The 22,645-nt window shown below is 36.5% G+C and overlaps 2 protein-coding genes across 2 annotated transcripts; both read left to right on the top strand.

Moving 5' to 3' along the window:
* Positions 1 to 367: 367 nt before the first annotated feature.
* Positions 368 to 7,207, top strand: spag7 (sperm associated antigen 7). The gene is made up of 7 exons (XM_084113348.1): positions 368 to 510; positions 1,007 to 1,074; positions 1,161 to 1,249; positions 2,323 to 2,407; positions 3,661 to 3,750; positions 4,844 to 5,000; positions 6,313 to 7,207. Exons 1-7 carry the CDS (start codon positions 381 to 383, stop codon positions 6,429 to 6,431), a joined length of 738 nt encoding a protein of 245 aa, XP_083969474.1. The 5' UTR covers positions 368 to 380; the 3' UTR covers positions 6,432 to 7,207.
* A 266-nt stretch (positions 7,208 to 7,473) lies between these two features.
* Positions 7,474 to 22,122, top strand: rnf167 (ring finger protein 167). The gene is made up of 10 exons (XM_084113339.1): positions 7,474 to 7,759; positions 9,855 to 9,983; positions 10,185 to 10,265; positions 10,369 to 10,515; positions 10,709 to 10,796; positions 11,378 to 11,468; positions 12,811 to 12,916; positions 13,384 to 13,477; positions 17,383 to 17,463; positions 18,600 to 22,122. Exons 2-10 carry the CDS (start codon positions 9,894 to 9,896, stop codon positions 19,040 to 19,042), a joined length of 1,221 nt encoding a protein of 406 aa, XP_083969465.1. The 5' UTR covers positions 7,474 to 7,759; positions 9,855 to 9,893; the 3' UTR covers positions 19,043 to 22,122.
* The last annotated feature ends 523 nt before the right edge of the window (positions 22,123 to 22,645 follow it).

Raw genomic sequence — 22,645 nt, 5'->3', positions numbered from 1 at the left:
TTTTTATAAATATTCCATTTAGAAATGTAATTAAAAAAAAAAAAAACTTTAAAAATATACATATTTTAAACTGATAGTAAAGAGAGTCAATACGTGAATAAATAAGCAGAATAAACGAAATACTGTTTCTGAATGTGAATCATAAAATTATCAAGAAGCATAATATGCATAAAATCAAAAGCATTTTAGTAGTTTTTGTAAAAGTTCCTAAATGATCAATCCTATGTAGCAAGCATTTGCTCAACTATACAAAGACTATTTATCGTACGCCTGGGTGTTTTTTTAGTTTTTTTTTTAGATTCAGCCCATTTATTTGTATTTAATTACGTCATTGTGAAATCCGCTGGTTGGACCACATTACCCAGAATGCAATTTCAAGAATGCAGCATGCAGCGAGTTTCCGGTCAGAATTAGACAGTCCAAAGATGGCGGACCTCCTGGGCTCGATCTTGAGCTCGATGGAAAAGCCTCCAACCGTTCACAACCAAGAAAGCCGACGGAAAGCTAGAGGTATAAAGTTTTAATTCTACAAATACACTTCCTTGTAGCTAAGAATATGAAACTGAGAATGCTTGTAGATTTACAAGTGGAAATAAACAAATATCCGAGTGCCCTCTGCGACACTAACTCTGCAATAAATATAACCAATCAGCAACTGAGAAATAATACATGAACGTGCATACGTCATCTGTCGTTGAATATCCTCTCGACGTCATATCTGGTTTGTTGATGCCTTTTGTGGTTGGTATTAAACTGTTTTATAAATAGGCCAGCCGTACATTTGCTTAAAAGCGTGTCTTAAAAACACGAATATTGAAATTCAACAATAATAGCTAAGCTTTAATAATATTGCAGCCACAGCAATTTCATAAGTAATGTTGTAAATGTTAAATAAATTGTTCACTAACATGGCAACAATTTCACGGTGCACATACACGTGGTAAATAAGAAATATTTTTTGTCATTTTTATTGTATATTCTGATGATTTTTGTTGTTATTGTGCAGAACAAGCAGCCAGACTGAAGAAGCTCGAGGAGGATGAGAAGAGAAAAAAAACTGAGTTTAGGAGAAAGGTACTGCCTTTCTTTGTCTCACATAAACAGGAGCCTATGACACCATAAAGTTTTGTTTATGAAAATGAGTGTGATTTTTGCTTTAGATGGAGAAAGAGGTGTCTGACTTCATTCAGGACAGCAAACTGCAGAAGAAGAAATATAACCCAATGGGAAAGATCGAGAGAAGCATATTGTGAGTTCAACACAGTGTTATTTTAGTATCATTGAGATACTATTATAGTTTTTAAGTGATATTTTGAATTGGCTTTTATTTTAATATTTTTCAGTTTGCATTTTAAATTTAGTTGACATTTTAGTGTTTTTGTTATTATTATTATTATTTTAAATATTTAGTTTTTATACATTTTATTTCCATTTTAGTTATTTTAGTACATAAAATTAGTCATTCTTAATACTTATATTAATAATAAAATATTATTGAAATAATATTTCAGTATTTATTATAAATGGTTTATCTGTGCACATCGCTATTTTTTCCGATTGGTGTGCCCTTGTAAATCTTTAATCAAAATATACGTCACAATAGGGAAGGAAAATACTATCACAACTTCTGTTTCATATCCTAAATGTAAAAGAATCGACACCACAACTATAACCATAACGGCACAGAGAAACAATATGGCTGGAATCACTAACAGAGTGATTTTTCCCAGCTGATGAACGATAAAAACAATGACGGCCAATCAGAATCCATCCTGCTTTACAGAGCTATAGCATCTAAAGCTGCAGACGACAAAAATAAACGTAATCGTCCTTTACACTGTTTTTTTTAATACATCTCTTAAGCCAGTGGTTCTCAATCCTGGTCCTGGGGACCCACAGCTCTGCACATTTTATATGTCTCCTTTATCTGACACACCCAGTTCAGTTCAGAGCTCTTTCCTAACGAGCTGATGATCTGAATCAGGTGTGTTAAATGAGGGAGACATACAAACTGTGCAGAGCTGTGGGTCCCCAGGACCAGGATTGAGAACCACTGTTTTAAGCCATAATGAGGTCTTCTGCAAACTACATGCTTATAGAAGCGTATTTGCAGATACTTTGGATTATCAAATTTAATTTCTGGATTTGGGTTAAATTTCAGAATGGCATAAGAGTCTATAACATTACCAGCTGTGATTAATCAATGTTAAAATACATTTATCTTAAATGCATTCTGCTATTCTAGTTTAATATTAAGAAACAACTATACGTATTTTGATTGGTGTACCGTACAGTTCATGCTAACGCCTCCACTTCTCTCAGGCATGATGTGGCCGAGGTCGCAGGGCTGTCGTCCTTTTCCTTTGGTGAGGATGAAGAGAGCAGATACGTCATGCTGTTTAAAAAGGTATGTATTGAAGACAACTTTCTGTGTTTCCTTGTGTTTTGTATACTGTACATCGAAAATTTAAATTCTGTTCGCACCAGAGTTATTATAGTTAACTGAAATGAAAACTTTTTTGTTGCTTGAAATAAAATAAATGTTTACAAAAATAAAATAAATTGAAGTTTTTTAAATATTTTATTTGTTCAATATTTCTCGTTTTCTTTGTTTAACTTGATGTGCAAAAATAACTAATACTAATAAAAAATAATAAAAACTATATAGACATTTAAAAAGTGGCAAAAATTCTAAACAAAATAATAAAAATACAAATGGAAAATAAAATTCTCACATTTATTTCTACTGCGCACTATGCTATACAGATTTCTTCAAAGCGGCTTCATAGCAATAAACAGGAAAAACTGTACATTATGCAAAATACATCAATTGTGTAACAACTTAAATTTCAGCTGTAAAGCAGCTTTACCGAAGGAAATAGTGTCGTTATCTAGTTCAAGTCAGTTCAAGTGTTGTCCTCTGAATATTAACTGTCTTTTAAACCCCAACTGACCAAGCCTAAAGGGACGGTGGTAAGGAACCAAAACTAATAACAATATATCGTGTCACAATATATCGCAATACAAAAATGCAACAATATGTATCGTGGATAGTGACAATATTTATTGTGTTTAGTTCACCCAAAAATAAAAATTACTGTGTGCGAAAAAAATCTAGTTTTCAGAGTTTAAGTGTCAGTACTACATTAAACTGCTATATATAATGTATAATAATGCAATGGGGGGATTTTTGTGGGTCGTGATGATGCTAAATGTCTGATGGTACCAGTAAAAAGTGGCCAGCATTATTTTAAATATATCTAGTCCGTGTTAGAGCGCAAGCATATTCGTCTAAAATAATTCTGTATTTTCAGCTTCAGAATCATGAATATTGTTATTCTGGTGTCTCTATTGTCCTGTGCTTTGGGTTTCCAGCACCAAATCCAAGCCTATTCATTTACACACACAATGTAATACCAAATTTAGCATTTTAATCAATAGTAAATTTTTTGTTAACCTTTTATCATATGTCTTGGAGTGTCGCAATAATATCGTATCGTGAGTTCAGTATCGTGAGTTCAGTATCGTGATATGTATCGAATTGTGACATGAGGGTATCGTTACACCCCTAAAAACTACCTCAGGTGTGACAGTAGTGAAAAAAACTAAACTCGAACACGAACACTGTATATTAATGCTTATGTGTGTTTGGTTTTGAAGGAGTTTGCACCATCAGATGAAGAACTGGAGGCTTATCGCAAAGGTGAGGAGTGGGACCCACAGAAAGCTGAGGAGAGGCGTCGACTAAAGGTAAGAGGACGTCCATACAGAATACAGTCTGTCAGGCTTCGTCACGGCCAGCTCGTTTCTGACCGTAACATCAAGAGGTTTACACACACACAAACAAACGGTTTGCATTCCAAGCTTATTTATTTGGAACAAAAATGATCTGTTACAGAAATATAACACAATGTCTAGGAATTTAAATAAACAAGAGATAATAATAGTCCAATGGGGTAATAAATGTTGGTAGATAATAGACAAACTAAAATAGAACAAATTGGAGCAAATGACTTCTCTGGAGAACTGTGTTCCACCAGAGGAAGTAACGCTGGGTAAATCAGTCCAAACATTTACACTCTCCACCCATCAATCATCCAATTAACAGTGACGTCTGTAGGATTACAGATTTAAGAATATGTTTAAGATCTGCTGATCCTACTTCCTTATATAACATCACATGAAAAACTAAGGTGAACTACACTGTATTGGGCATTCAAGGTGAACATGATGGTATCCATTTACTGATTAGATTCAGTATAGTTTCCATTGAAGGGGTTTTGTTAGTCTTTGATCTTCCCACTGAGAGTTGAACTATGTGTGAATGTTTACGTAGTCTTAGTTCTTGTGAGCATGTGTTGTTTATACAATTTGGGGGGTACCATTATCTCCAGTTGGGGGTTATTGCCTCTATTGTCTTTAGATGATTAGATTTAGTGGTCATCTCTAAGGCAGTGTGTAAGGTCAAGACTTTTAAGGACTGTCAGCACCTTTAAGGACTGCCCACTGAATGCCTATAAGATACCATGTAAAGTTACGTTAGTTAGACTTGATGACTGCAGCTACTACAGCTTGTGTTCTCAATAAAATCCTGCTGAAGAAAGAACCAAGTCTCCTGGTCTTCGATTCTGAGTTTCCAACACGTCACAGTCAGATGTTATACTGCCACCATCAAGTAGAGAATAAAAAGACGGGTCGTAACAGCTTCAAAACGTCAGATAAGCTGAGAAAGTCATTTCAGAATCTTATAGAGCTTTGTTATGAATTAATATTTCTGTTGGGAAGTATTTGGATATCCTGTATTTGACTACTTCTGTCTTATGTTTTCCTGCACTCTCTTCAGGAAAAGGCAGCACTGGAGATGGAAGCAGCCAGTCACAGTGTGAAGAGGCCTGCGTCGCCCAACTCAAACTACAGAGACAAATACAGCCATCTGATAGGAACGTCTGCTGCTAAAGACGCCGCGCACACGCTGGAAGCCAACCAGGCATATGGCTGTGGTGTGTATATTTAAAGGATCGAAACACTTAGTAAAAACACTTTAAATCTATATCATGCAGCTCTGTGTCTAACGAGTGAAGTATTGCACATTTACACTTGAATTAGTTATCCCCGGGTAAATGCAATCCTGGGTTATCTTGCGTCACGTTTCACACTGCTCATGCTTTACCCGGGGTTAACAGGTAATCCTGGTTATTCATAAGATGCTATTTCAGACTGTACACTCCTTAACCCCGGGTTAACATTCTTCTTGGCATATTTGCGGTGTCAGTGCTGCTGATTGGACGAAGGCAGCATGTGATATTGTTATAAAAAGACTCTAGAATTGTGCATCCTCTATATATTGCTGACTATACCATCAAGTTTTTCCTGAATGGACTTTTCGTACTATAAAGGTAAACTTGAAAAAATTGTCAAGATTGACAAGAAATCCTTCAGGTGCGTAGAGCCAAGGGAATACTTGAAAGGGAATACACAAAGTGCATGTGAATTAAAAACGGGTACACACGAGCAAGCAGACGTTTCAGCTCATTGCTATCTTCAGTGCTCCGTAAGCACTTTGTACTATAAAGGTATGAATAAAACTCTCTTTTTCAATGCAGTTGATGCATTTTCCGTCACCACTTGACATTTTTCCACACAAACGCCGAAACTACTGTTTATACAACACTGTGTTTCTGTGCCCGCCCAAAGCACGTAATATGAGGCACATAGAGATGCAAATAAGCTGTTTAAACTGGACGCGTCAAAACAAGTGAAAATTCTTTCACTTTTCCTGTTCTCGACAGACTCAAGAGTGCGGATCACGTCAGAAACTGAAGTCCAGTGTAGACAGCATCAGTCATTATAATGGGTTTTATTTGCTTTTGACGCAACGCTCACATCCAGTGTAGATAAAGACTGCGTTTACACTTGGCATTAACATGCAACCTGTATCCGGATGTTGTCCACATACACATTGAAAAGACGCTTCTGATCGGAATGTTATCCTCAGTGCAGTGTAAACGCAATCCAGCCATCGTGTCTGCATTCACAGGTGGACGTCACACAACCACAAAACCAAATTTTTATGCATGACCATATTCTACATTCCTAATCCTACCCAATACCTAAACTTAACAACTACCTTACTAACTATTAATAAGCAGTAATTAGGAGTCTATTGAGGCAAAAGTCTTAGTTAATAGTGAGAATTGGACCCTAATTTAAAGTGTGACCAGAAACATGTAACCGATTCGCCAGGCCTCTTGTCATGAGATCAGATCACAACACTTTTTTTTTTACCATGTGTGTTTACTCTCATTGTTACAGTTCCCGTGGCCAATAAGAGAGACACTCGCTCCATTGAGGAAGCCATGAACGAGATCCGAGCCAAAAAAAGGCAGAAGAAAGGCGAGGAAGAAGGAGCTGGCAGCGGCAGCGGTGTGTGAGAGCCGTGTGTGTGCGTGTGTGTATATGATCAGTTGGGTGATAAAACAGTATTTTACTCCTATGACAATGTTTTACATGAACAGCAGGGTTTGGTAAAGATGAATTTATGCACATAAAGGCAGTCCAGAACTGCCACAGTATAAGCGCACTGTTCTAAAATGCTTTGAACTCTATATTACTGTCCCAAACGATGTGTTTTTAAAGGTTATTATTAGAACAAACAGAAACATGTTGTTTAATATAGCAAATCCCTGTGTATTTTGGCATGGTGATCTCTATAAGCTCTATTTAATATGTTATCTGTTAAAACACATTTGGTTTTATTATAGTTTTCATTTGCATTTCCATTGATTAAAACAGTCATATTTATTGCCTTGACATAACTGGTAGTTTTGACTCCATGGATATTTTAATCGTGTTTATTTTAAGTCATGAGACAGCATGTCCTTAAACTAGTAGTTGTTTCTTGTAACTGTTCTTTTGGTTTGTTTTAAATACATTTGGTTAAGGATATGTTTTAAGTGTACATTGTGTCTTTTATATACAGGTGTTGAATTCAGTCTGTTAGCATTGAGCTCTAATAAGCATATATGTATCTCATCTCATCTGTATCTAACATATTTTGTCCATTTACACTGGCTAATCATCTTTCTGGGCCATGGACCATGACTAGATGGATCAAATATGATGCTAAATTGTATTTAAGCCTACTGTGATGACATAAAAACGTTTCAAAATAAAGATTCATAATCAGGTGTGCTAAAGGCAAATCATATTCTCCGTCTCTTTACTGACTGATGGTTTACCCTTTATTTACCCTTCAAAAAAAATCGTGCATATACCATGAACTGTGAATTTCCTGGTTATTTATAATATTTACTACAATTTTAAACCCTTGCCCTATTTAAAAATGTTCTTATGATATATTTTTTTTAAAAACATTTAACATTTGATTTAATTAATTTGCCACTAGAACTTCCATCACACTGCACTTCCTTCATGAATCCCCAGGTGGATCCGCGCACCCTCATTTGAAATCTCAGTCACCGATATCGCGATACTTGCAGTTCTCGCACTTCCTGTTGGCCTTGCAGAATTGTAAACAAACGTGAGATCGTAGTTCCACGAAAGGTCGAATCAGCCAAGCATCCAGAGAAACCGATACAAATCAATGAGCTATGAGCTTCGAGAAGGATCTTTTGGAAGAATAAGCGCCGTGTCACAACGATTACAGCTGAATCAAAGCAACGACGCGAGTGGAAGACTAAGTTAGCTGTCCGCTAAGGAATACGAGTGATTAGCCAGCTAGCTGGCAGTCGCTTGTACAGTGAGTACACATTTACAAACTTACTGACACTTTGTCATTGTTAACTTACATTACAAACGACACTGTAGCGCTCCTATGTACTTTCCAAATATAATTAGGTTTTTCAGAAATAGTTTATTCAATGAGTCGGGAAGTAACGCTAGCTTCCTCCAAGTCGAGGGATGATCGATTCATGACGCAATTATTATATTTCGTACATTATCATAGTTACCAGAAGGGTGTTTGATGTCTGTGCGTGTCAGTTAAAGGACTCACGGGTTGTAATTAAGTTGCAATTGTTGGTTATAAAGTCTGTGCTGTATACAGCAGCGATAAAGTCTGCTAAAACATTACTAGTTTTACTGATCTATGAGGACTGACTTGTGCGACAAACAGCTATTTAGTTTTACTATTCCCCATAATATTCTAGGGCTTGGCAATAAAATGCGTAAAGCAAGTCACATGTCTCGTCTTGAAGTCAGCAGTCAACACTAACAGAGAAATAAGGCCATGGGATTGTGAGCAATAAGCATTAGGAGATTAACACTATTTTAAGTGGAATAATATTGATGATTAAATCGCAAACTGATGTTAAATCTTCAATGAAAAAGAAATTCCACTACTATTAATTGGCTGGTGACAATAATCGCTGAATGCTAGGCGATTAATCGCTCTTGTTGAGTGTATTTAGTGACAACATTCACAGACTGAGTGAAGCAGAATCACATCTGGAAAACTGTATCCCTGTTTTAATCAGAAAACAACACAAATATACCATTTGCAAATCTAGAAAGACTGCTCTTCTAAACATGTTGGGTGACTCTCAGGCACACCTTGCATACATGTCTTATTGTTTTTTACTGAATTGAAATGAATGCTTTCGTTGTGGGTTTTCACCAATACATGTTTATGAATTAACCCCATTAAAAGTAGATCTTTACATTGGCATTGACAAACCTGTGTTATTGTAATTTGAACTAGAGAGATTAGTTTTAAGTTTATAGGCTAGTTTCTGTATATCCTTATTCTTCCTGTAGTTGGTTTCACTTCCCGTGACTCATTTAAACAGCAGGTTTCTTAACACTTGAAACTGCTGAACGTGCTCAGTGTGTTTTACAGCTGAGTAGAGTGTAATTCTGGAAATTTTCAAACTTTTTTTGGACAGAGAACTGCAGGAAGCCCTTGATAATCACTTCTCATTACATTTAAGGAATTGAAGATGTCTGGTACATGTTGCATTCTTAAATGCAGGTTAAAGTGACCCAAAGTCAGAGCAGATGCAGAGATGGAGTTTGTGTTGAGCAGCGTTTACTGCCAATCGAGACGCTGCAAACACTGGCGTATAATGAGCCGCTCATGTGGAAATGAACAGTGCCGCTCTTCACTCTGAAACATCCAGCGCATTCATTTAGTTAAACCATCCGCAACCTTTGCAATTTAATAATCGCACTTAGACATATTGCATTTTTTTGTTTTTTTGTTTAGCATGCTGTTTGAATAGGAATAGGAAACTATTTAAAAAATAGGAAACTGTTTTTGTCGGAACTTTAAAGTCGGCATGAAATGAAAATATGTTTTGTAAATGTGTGTCATATATCGTATTGTGAATAATTCATTTGTGCATGTTTTCATTTAAAAAAAACGTATTTATTTTTTTAAATGATAATGTGTAATCAAAATGTCACAACTCCTCCTTCTCTCTGGTGACGTATGCTGGACTTTAGTCATTTAATCCACTAAACTCCATCTTTTTTTGTGTGTGTTCAGTAATCCGTTCCGTAACGGAAAATCATAAATTAGTAATCAGTAAATCATTCATAGTTCCATTCATGTTATTATTAGCACAGATCACGCACTTACAAAACTGCTGATAGTCATGACTTCATCCTGAGGGAAGAAATGCTTTATTATTTGATGTTGAGTTGATATGTGCTTTCTTAGAATCAATTTGTAAGTCAACATTTATTTTATAGTGTAAAGCTATATAAAAAGTGATATGTGTATTTAACAGATTGAACTGTTTCATACTTTTCTTTGTCTGATTTCTTTAGACATTGCTCACTGAACAATTTGGTCATTGATGTTAAAGTTTGTAAACTCCTGAATCTATATGCAGGTCTTCATCGCCCCTCATCAGGGCCCAGCCTAATTCAGGATGGTGTGTGTGGGGACGCGACTGGGCGTCTCGGTCCTCGTCTTATGCTTAACTCTGGCACCCTCTCCTGGTCAGGCATATATATATGCTGTAAGTGTCTGTTTTCAGAATTATTAAGGCTTTTATTGGTTTTATAGACGTTTTACAGTGCATTTGGAGTATTTGGTTGCATGAAATCTACACGCTTCACCATTTTACAGTCAATATTAATTGAATAATGTGGGTTGTTTGATTGCTCTATAATGTCTTTATACTGCATTTGCTAATGGACTCTTATTTTATTCCATGCAGCATTACAGTAACATGACCTCCATGCTGTTTGAAGATCTGCCTTCTCTCTTTGGCTCTCCCCTGCCAAAAGATGGATTCATGGTAATGAATCCCTGCTTCTGGACTTGTAGTTTTACCCAGTAACTAACTAATTACACTGCATTAGCGTGACTGACTTTTCTCTCTCTCTCTCTCTCTCCCCCAGGGTGTGCTGGTTGAAGCTCGTCCTCAGAACGCTTGCACACCTATAGATCCTCCTCCAGTTTCTCCCACACCCTCTGATCCCACTACAAACAGCACTACAAAATATGTTGTCCTCATTCGACGCTATGACTGTAACTTTGATATTAAGGTTAATGCACAGCAAGTCTATTCTAATTAATAAAAAGTATATTGTTTAAAATGTACATTTTAAAAAAAGTGCTAATTATATCGCAGACTGATTTGGCCAAAGAAATGTCATGCATGCACACTTTGATTAGTCGATAATGAACAACAGAAAAAGTGAGCAATATTGTGTATGTTTTGTTTTTTGGGTCTTATAGGTGCTCCATGCACAGCAGGCCGGTTACAGTGCAGCCATAGTTCACAACATGTTCTCTAATTCACTTCTCAGTATGGGATCCAGCAATGGTGAGATTGACACACACACACACACACACACACGTACTGCTTGTATTGAACAATTATGGGAAATAAACTGGGGTGAAATGTTATCTAGAATACTACACTCTTATTGATGGCTGAAAATCAGATTAGACATCTTTGTAACATTTTATTTCGATTGTCCGCTTGAGACATTTTACAAACTATAAGTAACTTTGCAACTACATGTCAACTAGCAGAGTATTAGTAGACTGTCTGCGTAATATCTGCTAACTCTTTATTTTGATGCTCCTCAACAGACATTCTACTGACTAGTATATACTAACCTACTAATACTCTAATGAGAGTTAGTTGACATGTAGTTGCAAAGTTATTTATTGTTAGTAGAATGTCTAAAGTGCACTATTGAAACAAAGTATAACTGAAACATTTTTAATAAATGAACATATAAGTGGTGGCGGACATATAAAATGACCGGTGTTTGAAGTCTACTTGGCTTTCTTTTGAATTTTGCAAATTTCAATACAGTCCTATTCAACATGGTTTGAGACATTTGTTTGCGAGACACATACTTTATCATCCTTGCAATCTGTTTTGTTTCTTTTTAGACACCATCGCGAATGATATCGAGATTCCCTCTGTGTTTACAAGCTACTATGCATCTCAAATACTGCGCAGCTTTATCATACCAGAGAAAGGGTGAGAATAAAACAGGCTACACACATTCTTAATACAGATACGTAAATGCAATCAGTCATTTAGACACACCTACTCCTTTATAATTATTATTATTCCTGTACTTTGTGTAATATTAAGTGACCAAAGCTATGAAAATGTACGCGTGCAGGCAATTACTTTTTCCCCCATTGAGCAAGTGTGCTCCTAATTTGAAAAATTTAGGAGTGCATAAAAAACTTTATAGGCACAGTGAAAATATATCAAATCATTTGTTTTTCCTTAATATAGGGATACAAGGATTGGTTTAATTTATTTGAATACAAAAAGTACACTAGTCTTACTGATATTTTTGCTTCAAACTGTATTTAATAATTATGGAATTCTGTTTACTCTAAACATTGAATTAAATGTCAGATACAGTTTATTCTGTTACCGAAATACCAATAATAACCAGAAAAAAATATTTTCTGCATAATGTGGGACTTTTATTATAAACAAGTCCAAAATACACAGGGACTCTTATTTTGAAATGTCTTTTTTACTTCCATCATCATTCAAACAGAAAATATGCTCTTACAACTATCTGAAACATTACAAAACAAACACCATAAAGTAAACATTGTAATATATACATATAATGAATACATAATTCACAATTCCATTCATTATGCATACATATATGAATGCATAATTCATCAATAGTAGATCATAAGCAATCACTTGGCTTAAATGCACGGTATTCATTGATTGCAAACTGCTCTAAAACTACAAACCTGCAACATTTTTACTTTGAAAGTGCAGATCTCACTTTTTTTATGTAATCATCGCCTTTTGAAATCATTAATAATCACATTAATCTGTTTCACAATTCCTGTTTTCCAGCCCCAAAATGAACTCTTCAAATGAGAAGTAAGACTTTGGTTACTTAAAACTGCATTTTTTAAAGATCTGCAGGAATCTGCTTTTTATGTACTCCTAAATACATTTTATAGTTCGCACACATCTATTTTTAGTTGCAAATGCGAGTGAAATGCCTGCACTGTTCAGCCCTGGTTTGGTAATTATATAGCGACCGTCAACAAATAAATAAACAAAAACTCTTTGGGTAGTTTACAGTATAAGAGAAGTTCCAGTGAAAAGGGCTTGTAGTTTGCTTTTCTTTAACTATAATCTCCAAGTCATCCACTTATTAAGAAGAAAAAACAACAATAATGAGCATCACAATAATGTCCAGACTTCCAAGTGGTATACACACACATTTTGAATGGCTTCATTCAGCTTGCCCGCCTCAGGGGCATAGGTTGTTCATGTATGTTAGTGTGTGTGTGTGTGTAACTTTTGTTGCTGACCCACTTTGCTGCAGGGCCTTTGTGATTCTGAAGCCCGAGTTCTCCTTTCCTCTGTCCTACTATCTCATCCCCTTCACTGGAGTCGTCGGCATGATCATCATTGTCATGGTCGTCATACTGGTCAGTGACTTCTTTATTAACCCCTAAATGTGTACAAGAATCATGCATGGAATTACAGGTGTCTGTAATTACTATTCTAATGATGATATGATATGCTGTGTATATTCTTACACTTGTATTTTTATATTAGGAAAGTCACATAGAATGAACATTGTCAACTCGTCTAACCCATATTTATTTATTTTTTCTAATGGAACACAAAAAGAGAAGATTTACTAGTGGACTAGATGTTTTCAATTACAGTGAAGGGGGATTGCAGCTTTTAGGCTTTAAAAAGTATGCAAAAGTATGAAAAAAGTGTAGAGCATAGTTTTTCTTTCTACTGTTTGGAATAGTTTCACATCTGGAGTGCCTTTATGATGGCAAAAAATGTTGTCTAGGTAGGCAGCTGTGTAGGATTTGTAAAAGAGCCGATGATACGTTCATTGGTGGGTGATAATATATGTTTTTCCTTCTAACTGGTCCAGGTTGTGCGGTGCGTTCAGCACAGGAAGAGACTCCGGAAAAACAGACTCTCCAAAGAACAGCTGAAGAAAATCCCCACTCACAAGTTTGCTAAAGGTGAGCAAAAGAGAGTTTGTTAAAGGGGTGGTTGATTATGATTTCACTTTTCTAACTTAAAGGTAGGGTAGGTAATCCTGTTCAGAAACATTTTTTTTATACTGGGTGAAATGGTCCTTCCATCCTGAGAGTAGTCAATACATTATGTGTTCAGGAAAAGGAATGAAAAAAATCTGACCTCTGTAGCAGCTGTAGGACAGTAAAAACTCTGACCAATCACTGCCATTCGGTGCGAATGTAAAGAACCAATCAGATGCCTTCATGTCTCGTGCCCGAGCACCACTGCGTGCGCTGCCCTGCGTGCACTCATCACATGTCACCGTTCCTGGAAATATTCAGCTCAAAGCACCTGCATATGCAGTCAGCGAAGGCAAACAAGGCAAAAACTACTTCCTCGGACCCTGCCCGCACTCTTGAACGACCTCCTCTGCTTCGCCCTCAACCCCGGACCTGTCCTCGAACCGACGATGCGGTACTTGTCTCCGGACTCGGAGTGTACGTTAGTCTTCATTAGAGTCAACAATGTTTTCATCATGGAAACTCTTACATGCAAAACACCGTATATGTTATGAATCTTACACGAAATTCACCTTCATCACAGTGTAACTGATGGTAATGGAAAAAAGTGTATCAATGCAACCTGTTTTTAGTTTTGCCTTATAAATATAGCTCGTTACCGAATGAAACTTTACCATTATCGATATGCTAGCTTGATAGTGAGTACTAAAAGAAATCTTATTTGTTTATATTCATAGTGATAAAGTTAGGTATTTTATTACATGTGATTCTGACATGATGTCACTGCATGCACTGCGCTCCTTCCTCTCCACTCGTCTCAGGTAATAAATGCGTCTTCCAGCTGAGCCTGAGCGTTTGGCGTCGTGCGTTCATGTGTTTTGGGGGCGTCGCTTTGGAAGGAGCTCAGAAGGGAGGGGGTGGGAGTGAATGGAAATAATGAGCTGTGTTTATTGCAGATTAAAAGGTCTACAGTCACTGGATTTTTATATTTTCTTTTTCAGAGTACTTACATTTTAATTATGTATTGGTATATAAAGACAGTTTAAACAAATTTGGAATGTTTTTTTTTTAGAAAAATCCTACCTACCCTGCCTTTAAAGGGGACCTATTATGCCCCTTTTCACAAGATGTAAAATAAGTCTCTGATGTCCCCAGAGTGTGTATGTGAAGTTTTAGCTCAAAATACCCAACAGAGTTTTATTTACAGCACGTTTAAATCATCATTTTTTGGGGTCTGTGAAAAACGCACTGTTTTAGTGCTTCTCCTTTAATGCTAATGAGCTGCTGGTTCAGGCACAGGGGGCGGAGCCTAAGCAGCCGCGAATCCCGCGATCAGAGCCAGAACAGGGAAGATGATAATAATAAAACAGACAGTCACAGTAATGGTGTTCAATTCGACCATAAAAATGCCTACAGAGTCAGAGAATATATGCTGTATGGAGTTGGAACAGGTATAGTTTAGTTTAATTACGATTATAACCTATTTGGCATTGCTTGTATACACTATTAATGCAAGCCTGCTGTAGGACTCCGTCTGACGATCTGAATTGTCTGAATGATGACACAAAATATACTGATGAGTTTAATAAAGTTTACTGTATGTCACACAAAAGATGAAGCATCAGTTTTTCTTCAGAAAATCGCTGTTAGAGCTGAGTAAACAGTATAAGAAGTGCATAAGTAACTTACATAAATTTATGTAGAGTTGAGGGAGCATTTTCTTTGAAAACAAAATGAATCCACCTCGTCTTCAGTGGCTGGCAGATTTCAAGAGTAAATAGAGAGAGCTATGTGAATGAATACATCCAGCTACAACACCTTCAACGCTTGGGAGATGCTTCGACGCTTCTCGTGAGTGCATTGCTGCAGCAATGGCTGATGTGTACAACTCGCAGTGAACTCGATCAGGGCGGGTCTAAGTTATAACGGCAGTGTCAGTCAACACTCGTGGGCGGGGCCTGTGGCTTTAGTGATGTCACTAAAGCCACATTCTGAAAACAGGTCGTTTGGAGAGACTGCTTATGATTTATGGGGATTAAAATAAAAGGAGTCAGTGGATTTTTATCACTGTAGGGTGGTTGTGTACACACACTGCCAACACACATTTATGTCCAAACACCATACAAAAGTGAATTTTGCATAATAGGTCCCCTTTAAGTTAGTGTGTAATGTTGCTGTTTGAGCATAAACAACATCTGCAAAGTTACGACGCTCAAAGTTCAAAGCAAAGGGAGATATTTGCTTTTAAAGAAATTACTTTTTAAGGACTACAACAAACGGCTGGTAGGGATGGGTTAGTGACGACATTAACCCTAGAATTTACATAAACCCCGCCCCCTGAACACGATTTATAGATTATCAAGACAGAATATGCTAATCAATGACTAGAAGATAACTACACATAAGCTACATAAATTCATCAACTAACCATTCAGAAATGTTGTCTACATGTTGTCACTTCTTCTTGAGTCTCTTCATCATTGTCTGACTCTGGTTTGAACATAGAAATTTTCAGTGCATGTGTGTGTGAGGTAAAAGGACATGAGCTCTTGAAGCTCCGCCCCCTGTGCCGGGAGCAGCAGCTCATTTGCATTTAAAGGGACAGACACAAAACGAGGCGTTTTTGCTCAACCTCAAAAAGTGACAATTTTAACCCTTTAGAACCTGAAGCTAAAATAGGTGTTTTTCACATATTTAGATTTTTTTACTGTACAATTCTAAAACAATGTGCCTTCTTAATGTGCAAGGTTTTCAGTTTTCATTTAGGACACTTTTTTTCATACACACACACATACAAATGCACACATTCATAGGCACGCACACATACACATGCACACACTACATGCATAGACACGTGAAAGAGTAACGGCCATCCGCTTCCCAAGTTTCATTAAAAATCATCCCAATCCCCTCTTCTTCTGTCTAACACTTCTTTCGCCATGTATTTGTTCGTTTCTTTTATTATTTTATGCAATCCAAAACACTCTAACCTGCCGCGCTTCGTATCTCTCTGTTCAAATCCTTCCTTCCCGCTCTGCCAGAAAGCTGCTGTCATTTGCAGACGGAAAGCATGAAATTACCGTAATAAGCCGTATATTGCCGAAAAGCACATGTTGTCTACTGTCAGGGGCAATTTGAATGGTTTTGATAGTGCAAACGGTTGAAGAGTTACGGTAAAATGAATACAGCTTGCTGGTATGTGTCGGCGACGACACAGCCGGTTCTAAAGGGTTAACATGCTATATAAAAATATTTTGAGCTAAAACTTCACATACACACTCTGGGGACATCAGAGACTTACTTTACATCTTGTGAAAAGGGCATTATACCACCCCTTTAATACTTCTGGGTTCAATGCAATATAAGCTCTATGGACCACATCTGTAGGATGCTTTTTATGAAATGGTTTTGCCTCCTCCAACAAAAACACTTTTACTGTAATGCACAATTTTTACTGACGGTCAAGTTCAAAATATGGTCAGGTTTGCAAACCAAACATGAGTTGGAGTCTTAAGAAAAATAGCATATAGCATAAAAAAATAATAAAAAAAATAGCATAGCTAAAGAAATGCAGTACAACTGCTAGTTGCAAATAAAGTTTTTTTCATAAAATCATGTTTGGGTGCTCTAAAGATTATTATAATAAATGGAGTCTAAGAAAAATTCCATAAAATAGCTAAAGAAATGTCACGAATAATCAAAGTTCAGCTATTTCCTCCCCCATAAAATCATGTTTGGCTGCTCTAAAGATGCACTGAAATCTCATATGTAGGAGTTTTCCAGACACTCGAACAAAGAAAACTCACCGATCACTGATGGGTTCTGATAGCGAGCGTGATTGTTCTACTGCAACATCTAACACTTCAATAATGCCATATTTTTCTCAGGTGACGAGTATGATGTGTGCGCGATTTGCCTAGATGAATATGAAGAGGGAGATAAGCTGAGAGTGCTGCCGTGTTCACATGGTAAGTGAGCTGCTCCATCATCTGTGTGAGCAATGTGTGTGTGTTTTAGTGTGTTGTCTTTATCCTTTCTCTCTAATAAGCATATCTAAAGTATGTTCATCACTTTTCTGATACTGGTGTTCCCATCATGCACTTGGCCTTGAGTAATTAATGAGGTTGATTTTTCACTGTTTTCCAGCTGTATTTACACTGTTTTATCATTGCTTTTGATGTTAGGATTAGTAACTTGCCATTTTGTGACATTTGGAGTTCATTTTCTACTCAATGACACATTCTTCAAACACAAAAACGATCCATCAAATGTTACTGTCATTGTCTACCAAGTATTGAGGTCTGATATGTAGATATGGTGTCTCACACAATATCTATTGTATTTATTACTTAGATGTTTCTAAGTAAAGCATATACTTTAAAAGTGTGGTTTAATTCAATGTTATATTGTTTGAGTGAAATGTATTGCAAAGGAAACTTCAACTAAATAGATATTACTCAACCTTTTACTAGCCAAGTTAAAATTACTTATTTTCTTTGTTACTTTCACTTAATTTTGTTAAGTAGAGTTTACTTAATTCCATATGTGAAATTTACTTAAAAAATATGCGTGCAAAAATTAAAAGTACATTTGACTTATTGTTTTTTTCAGTGTAGTATTATAAAAATATAGTATATCATAAAAACCTTATTTAAAGCAAAAATAACTATATCGTGATAAAATTCAGCTTTGCATCACAGGAATAAATGATCATTTAAAGTATAATAAATTGAAAACCAATTATTTTAAATTGTAATAATATATCACAATATTACATTTTTTTTTCTGTATTTTTGATCAAATAAATGCAGGCTTGATGAGCAGAAGAAACTTCTTTCAAAAACATTAAAAATAGCAATGTTTCCAAACTTTTGGCCTGTACTGTATATACATACATATTATCGTGAAATAAAATTACTCAGAGAGTGATATAAGATTTTGGTCATGTCGCCCATCCCGAGTGGCTGTGCATCTGGCTTGATATTCATTGTTTTCCACATACATGCAGAAAACAGTGAAATTACATGCATATTTTTTTTCTAGAGTTCATTTTTCTCCCTGTTCAGAATACCATAACATGATTATTTTTGCTTCCATCATTCAGCTTACCACTGCAAGTGTGTGGACCCCTGGCTCACCCTGACCAAGAAAACCTGCCCAGTGTGCAAGCAGCGCGTGACCCGTCCCAACCCAGAATACTCGGAGTCTTCAGATTCGGAGGAAGAGGCCGGGCCGCGCGAGGCTGACGGGGAAGAGGAAGGAGCGCTCAGTGAGGCTGATTCTGAACGCACCCCTCTCCTCCGCTCATCCAACCCCGCGTCCCCTGCCTCCTCCAGCCCGCCTCCCAACTACTCCTCCACGGTGACGTCCGCCGAAGCCGCGGCTACGGTCACGACCTCCGCTCAGTGCTTGCCACACACACCGCAGAACGACGAGTACTGCACGCCCGTAGAGGACTCGGATGAAGGTACTGATGATGAGGAGGAGGGTCACCCCTCGGATAACGATACCACAGAGCTCATTGGACGCGGCGCTCTTCGAGTCTGATTAAAAACGACCCCTTTATCTCGGTCACTTTGGTTGTTATATGTTTTCTCTGATGTAAATCACAGAGGTGGATTTTTACACCCTGTATTTGGAGATGCATTTTGCCGCAGTCCAGTCTCACTGAGATTACACGTCCATCCCACTTTTAGTTATAGCTAGTGCATCCAACACTAAACGGCATATGTGCAACATTTTACAGCGACAAAAAAAATACAGATTGGTGTGGTTCACGAAAATCATTTGTTCTCCTAAAATGTCCAAATCACAGTTAAAGGACATGTAAAAACTATTCAAGGTTAATGAAACCGTTTCTTAACAAAATAGTCCATCCTTAGATGAATTGAAACGCATAATTTACTCGCCTTCATGTCATTCCAAACACATATGAATTTCTTCCGTTTTTTTTGCATTACACCCTTTTTATTTTATCGGCACCTATTTCAGGTTTTGGAGTCTCTACTAATGAGCTGATTAGGGAAACATGCAAAACACTGTTCTACAAGACAAAACAAAACAAAAACCTGTCAAACCTAGACATGTTTGAAGCCTGAATATGCGTAAGTCTAAGATTTCAGATGTTATAGCTGTGGTGCGGGGGCAGATCATCAGTCATTGATGATTTAAGGACTAGTTCATCCAAAAATGAAAACTCTGTCATCAATTACTTGCCCTCATGTCCTTCCAAACCCATAAGACTTAACACAAATTAAGATCAAAGTATTCTCTCATCCTCCCTTCTATTGAACCAAAACTTTGATGCATTGCAACATTAGATATTGTGAACATAATCCATATGAATTGAGCGGTTTAATCCAAGTCCTCTGTAGAGACACGATCACTTTATATGATGAACAGATTAAATTTAGGCTTTTATTCTGATATAAATGTTGATTGATGCACATACATAGAGCACGTCAAATATGGGAAACAAAATACTTGATTGACGCGCAAGCATCATGTTTTAGTAATGTTGAGTTTTGTTTACCATATTTTATGTATGAGTGTTGATCAATGTTTAATGAGAGTGAAAATCTAAATTAAATCTATTCATCATGTATAACGATCTTGGATTAAACCTCTTTATTCATATGGATTGCTTTTACAATCGTCAGTTTTGGTGTTACAGACTTTAAGTGGAGGGACAGAAATCTTTCATTCATTTGTGTTTCAAAGATGAACGAAAGTATTACGGGTTTGGAACGATGCGAGGGTGAGTATTATGGATGTAACAATATATCGTGTCACAATATATCGCAATACAAAAATGCAACAATATGTATCGTGGATAGTTCACCCAAAATAAAAATTACCCTGTGAGAAAAAATTGAAGTTTTCAGAGTCAGTACTACATTAAACTACAATATATTATGTTGAATATAATGAATAATAATGGGGGAATATTAGTGGTTCCTGATAATGCTTATGTTATAAGTCTTATGTTACCAGTAAAAAGTGGCCTACATTATTTTAAATATATCTAGCCAGTGACAGAGTTCAAGCATATTCGTCTAAAATAATTCTGTATTTTCAGGTTCAGAATCATGAATATATTTATTCTGGTGTCACCTTTGTCCAAGCCTATACATTTACACCCACAATATTATATCAAATTTAGCATTTAATCAACAGTACATTTTTTCTTAACCTTTTATTATATCTTGGAGTATCGCAATAATATCGTATCGTGAGTTCAGTATCGTGATATGTATCGAATCGTGAAATTAGGGTATCGTTACACCCCTAGTGAGTATATTAATGACAGAATTAACATTTTTGGGTGAACTATGCTTTTAAATTCTGCTGTGTTCCACGTACAATGCTGTCGCATGGCTTCACAAGATATAGAATATAGCACATTATTGTTATTATGGTTTTTAATTGCGATTTATTGTCTTTTGATAGCTTTGTCAGTTATGAAAAAGAGCATCCTCCTTATTCTGTTAAATTTCTCCGTTTCGCTGAAGAAAAAAACTCAAACTTGAGGGTGAGTAAATAAATAATAATTTCCAGTAAGTTGGTGATTCTGGTCACCATTTATGTGCAATACGGACAGGTTGCCAGTTTGTAAATGAATACTAATAATTTATTTAAACCTACAGAGGTCGCACAGAAATTATTGCAGACTTCTGAATTAGCGTCTTTGATAAGTAAATCCTTTTATGTTATTTTTAGTAAACACCTGCATTGATCAAAGAGATTAAATCATACCATTCTCACACATTCACTTTTTAGACTGTGGTGATTTAGAATTTGTTTGGTGTGTTATTACAACAACAACAACATCCTTTATAATCGGTTATTTTTTTGTTATTTTCAATACATAAACTGACTTTCTGAAGCAGTTCATTGCAGATCTCTCTCGCTCTCTCTCTCTCTCGCTCTCTCTCTCTCTCTCTCTCTCTCTGGCTCTCTCTCTCTCTCTCTCTCTCTCTCTCTCTCTCTCTCTCCACAATGTAAAGGCATTATTCTCTCTTATATAGAAAGATTGTAGTTGAAAGAGTTTTATTATTGTTATTGATGCAAGCTAAATGGACTCTTCTCTGTTTAATATAGACATTTACCATTTAAATGCTTTCTTCTGTTTCAGATTTAAATTTACTTTGATCATGGCTGACAGTGTACAGATATAATGGCAATGTTTATTACCTTTTCCTCTTAGATTACATCTTTCATCTCAAATGAATAAGAAGCTGTGTTGTCTATACTAAATAAACATGTGCCTACTTCAAATTTTCATCTGTAAATGTAACGCCATCCATCTCTTCCTCTAAATCACTAACCAGTCACAGTCTGTTTTTCTTTCCCGAGTTTTATCTTTGTGATTTTAGTTTCAGTTCTTTGACATCACAAGCATTCAGATATATTTGTGTCTCCTTTTTAAAATATAAAGCAAATAACACTATGAAGAATCATAAGGTTTGCACCTGTAATATGCCGGAGCTGTAGCTTTTATTATTATTTCTACTCCATATATAATTTTGGATTGTGTTTGTGTAGTGCTGCATTCTAATTGACTTTACAGAAGATTTATTTAGGACTGTAACATTGCTTAATTTTGTGCCATAAAAACAATTTTACTATTTCCTGAGTCAAATCTTATATTATGAACTTCATTGAAAGGTTCAACAAATGCCATTTCATGCCATTAAAAGTCTTGATTCTGTATAGTTTAAAACAGTTGAGTAGCCTAATATATGCGACTTTATGCTAATATCAAGCGATTGGCCGGCAGCCAATCGCTGTGCGGTTCACGTGTTCACGTCTGTCTCGAGCATTTAAAAAAAGAACGCCGGTGGGCGGGGCCTATAGTGTGATCATGTAAGACTATTCGTCATGTTCACACTGTACGATTTTGGCCGTCTGCGATTAAACTTTGTGAATCCTACAAGATTCCTCTGATCCTGGGCCATAATCTGAAGTCTTTGATCGTTAGTTTGACGTGTTCTCCGATTAATGACCACTGTGATCAAATTTGACCTCCGACGAAATTCTGGCAGTGTGACCTCCTACAACAACCATCAAATCGGAAACCAATAGGAGCGCAGAACCCGATGACACAATTATTGCGACATCAATAAACCACGGCTGCATCCGAAATCGCAC

This window comes from Abramis brama (genome assembly GCF_963993115.1).
Source record: "Abramis brama genome assembly, chromosome: 5".
In the NCBI taxonomy this organism is placed as follows: domain Eukaryota; kingdom Metazoa; phylum Chordata; class Actinopteri; order Cypriniformes; family Leuciscidae; genus Abramis; species Abramis brama.
This window is presented reverse-complemented; position numbering and strand designations above follow the sequence as displayed.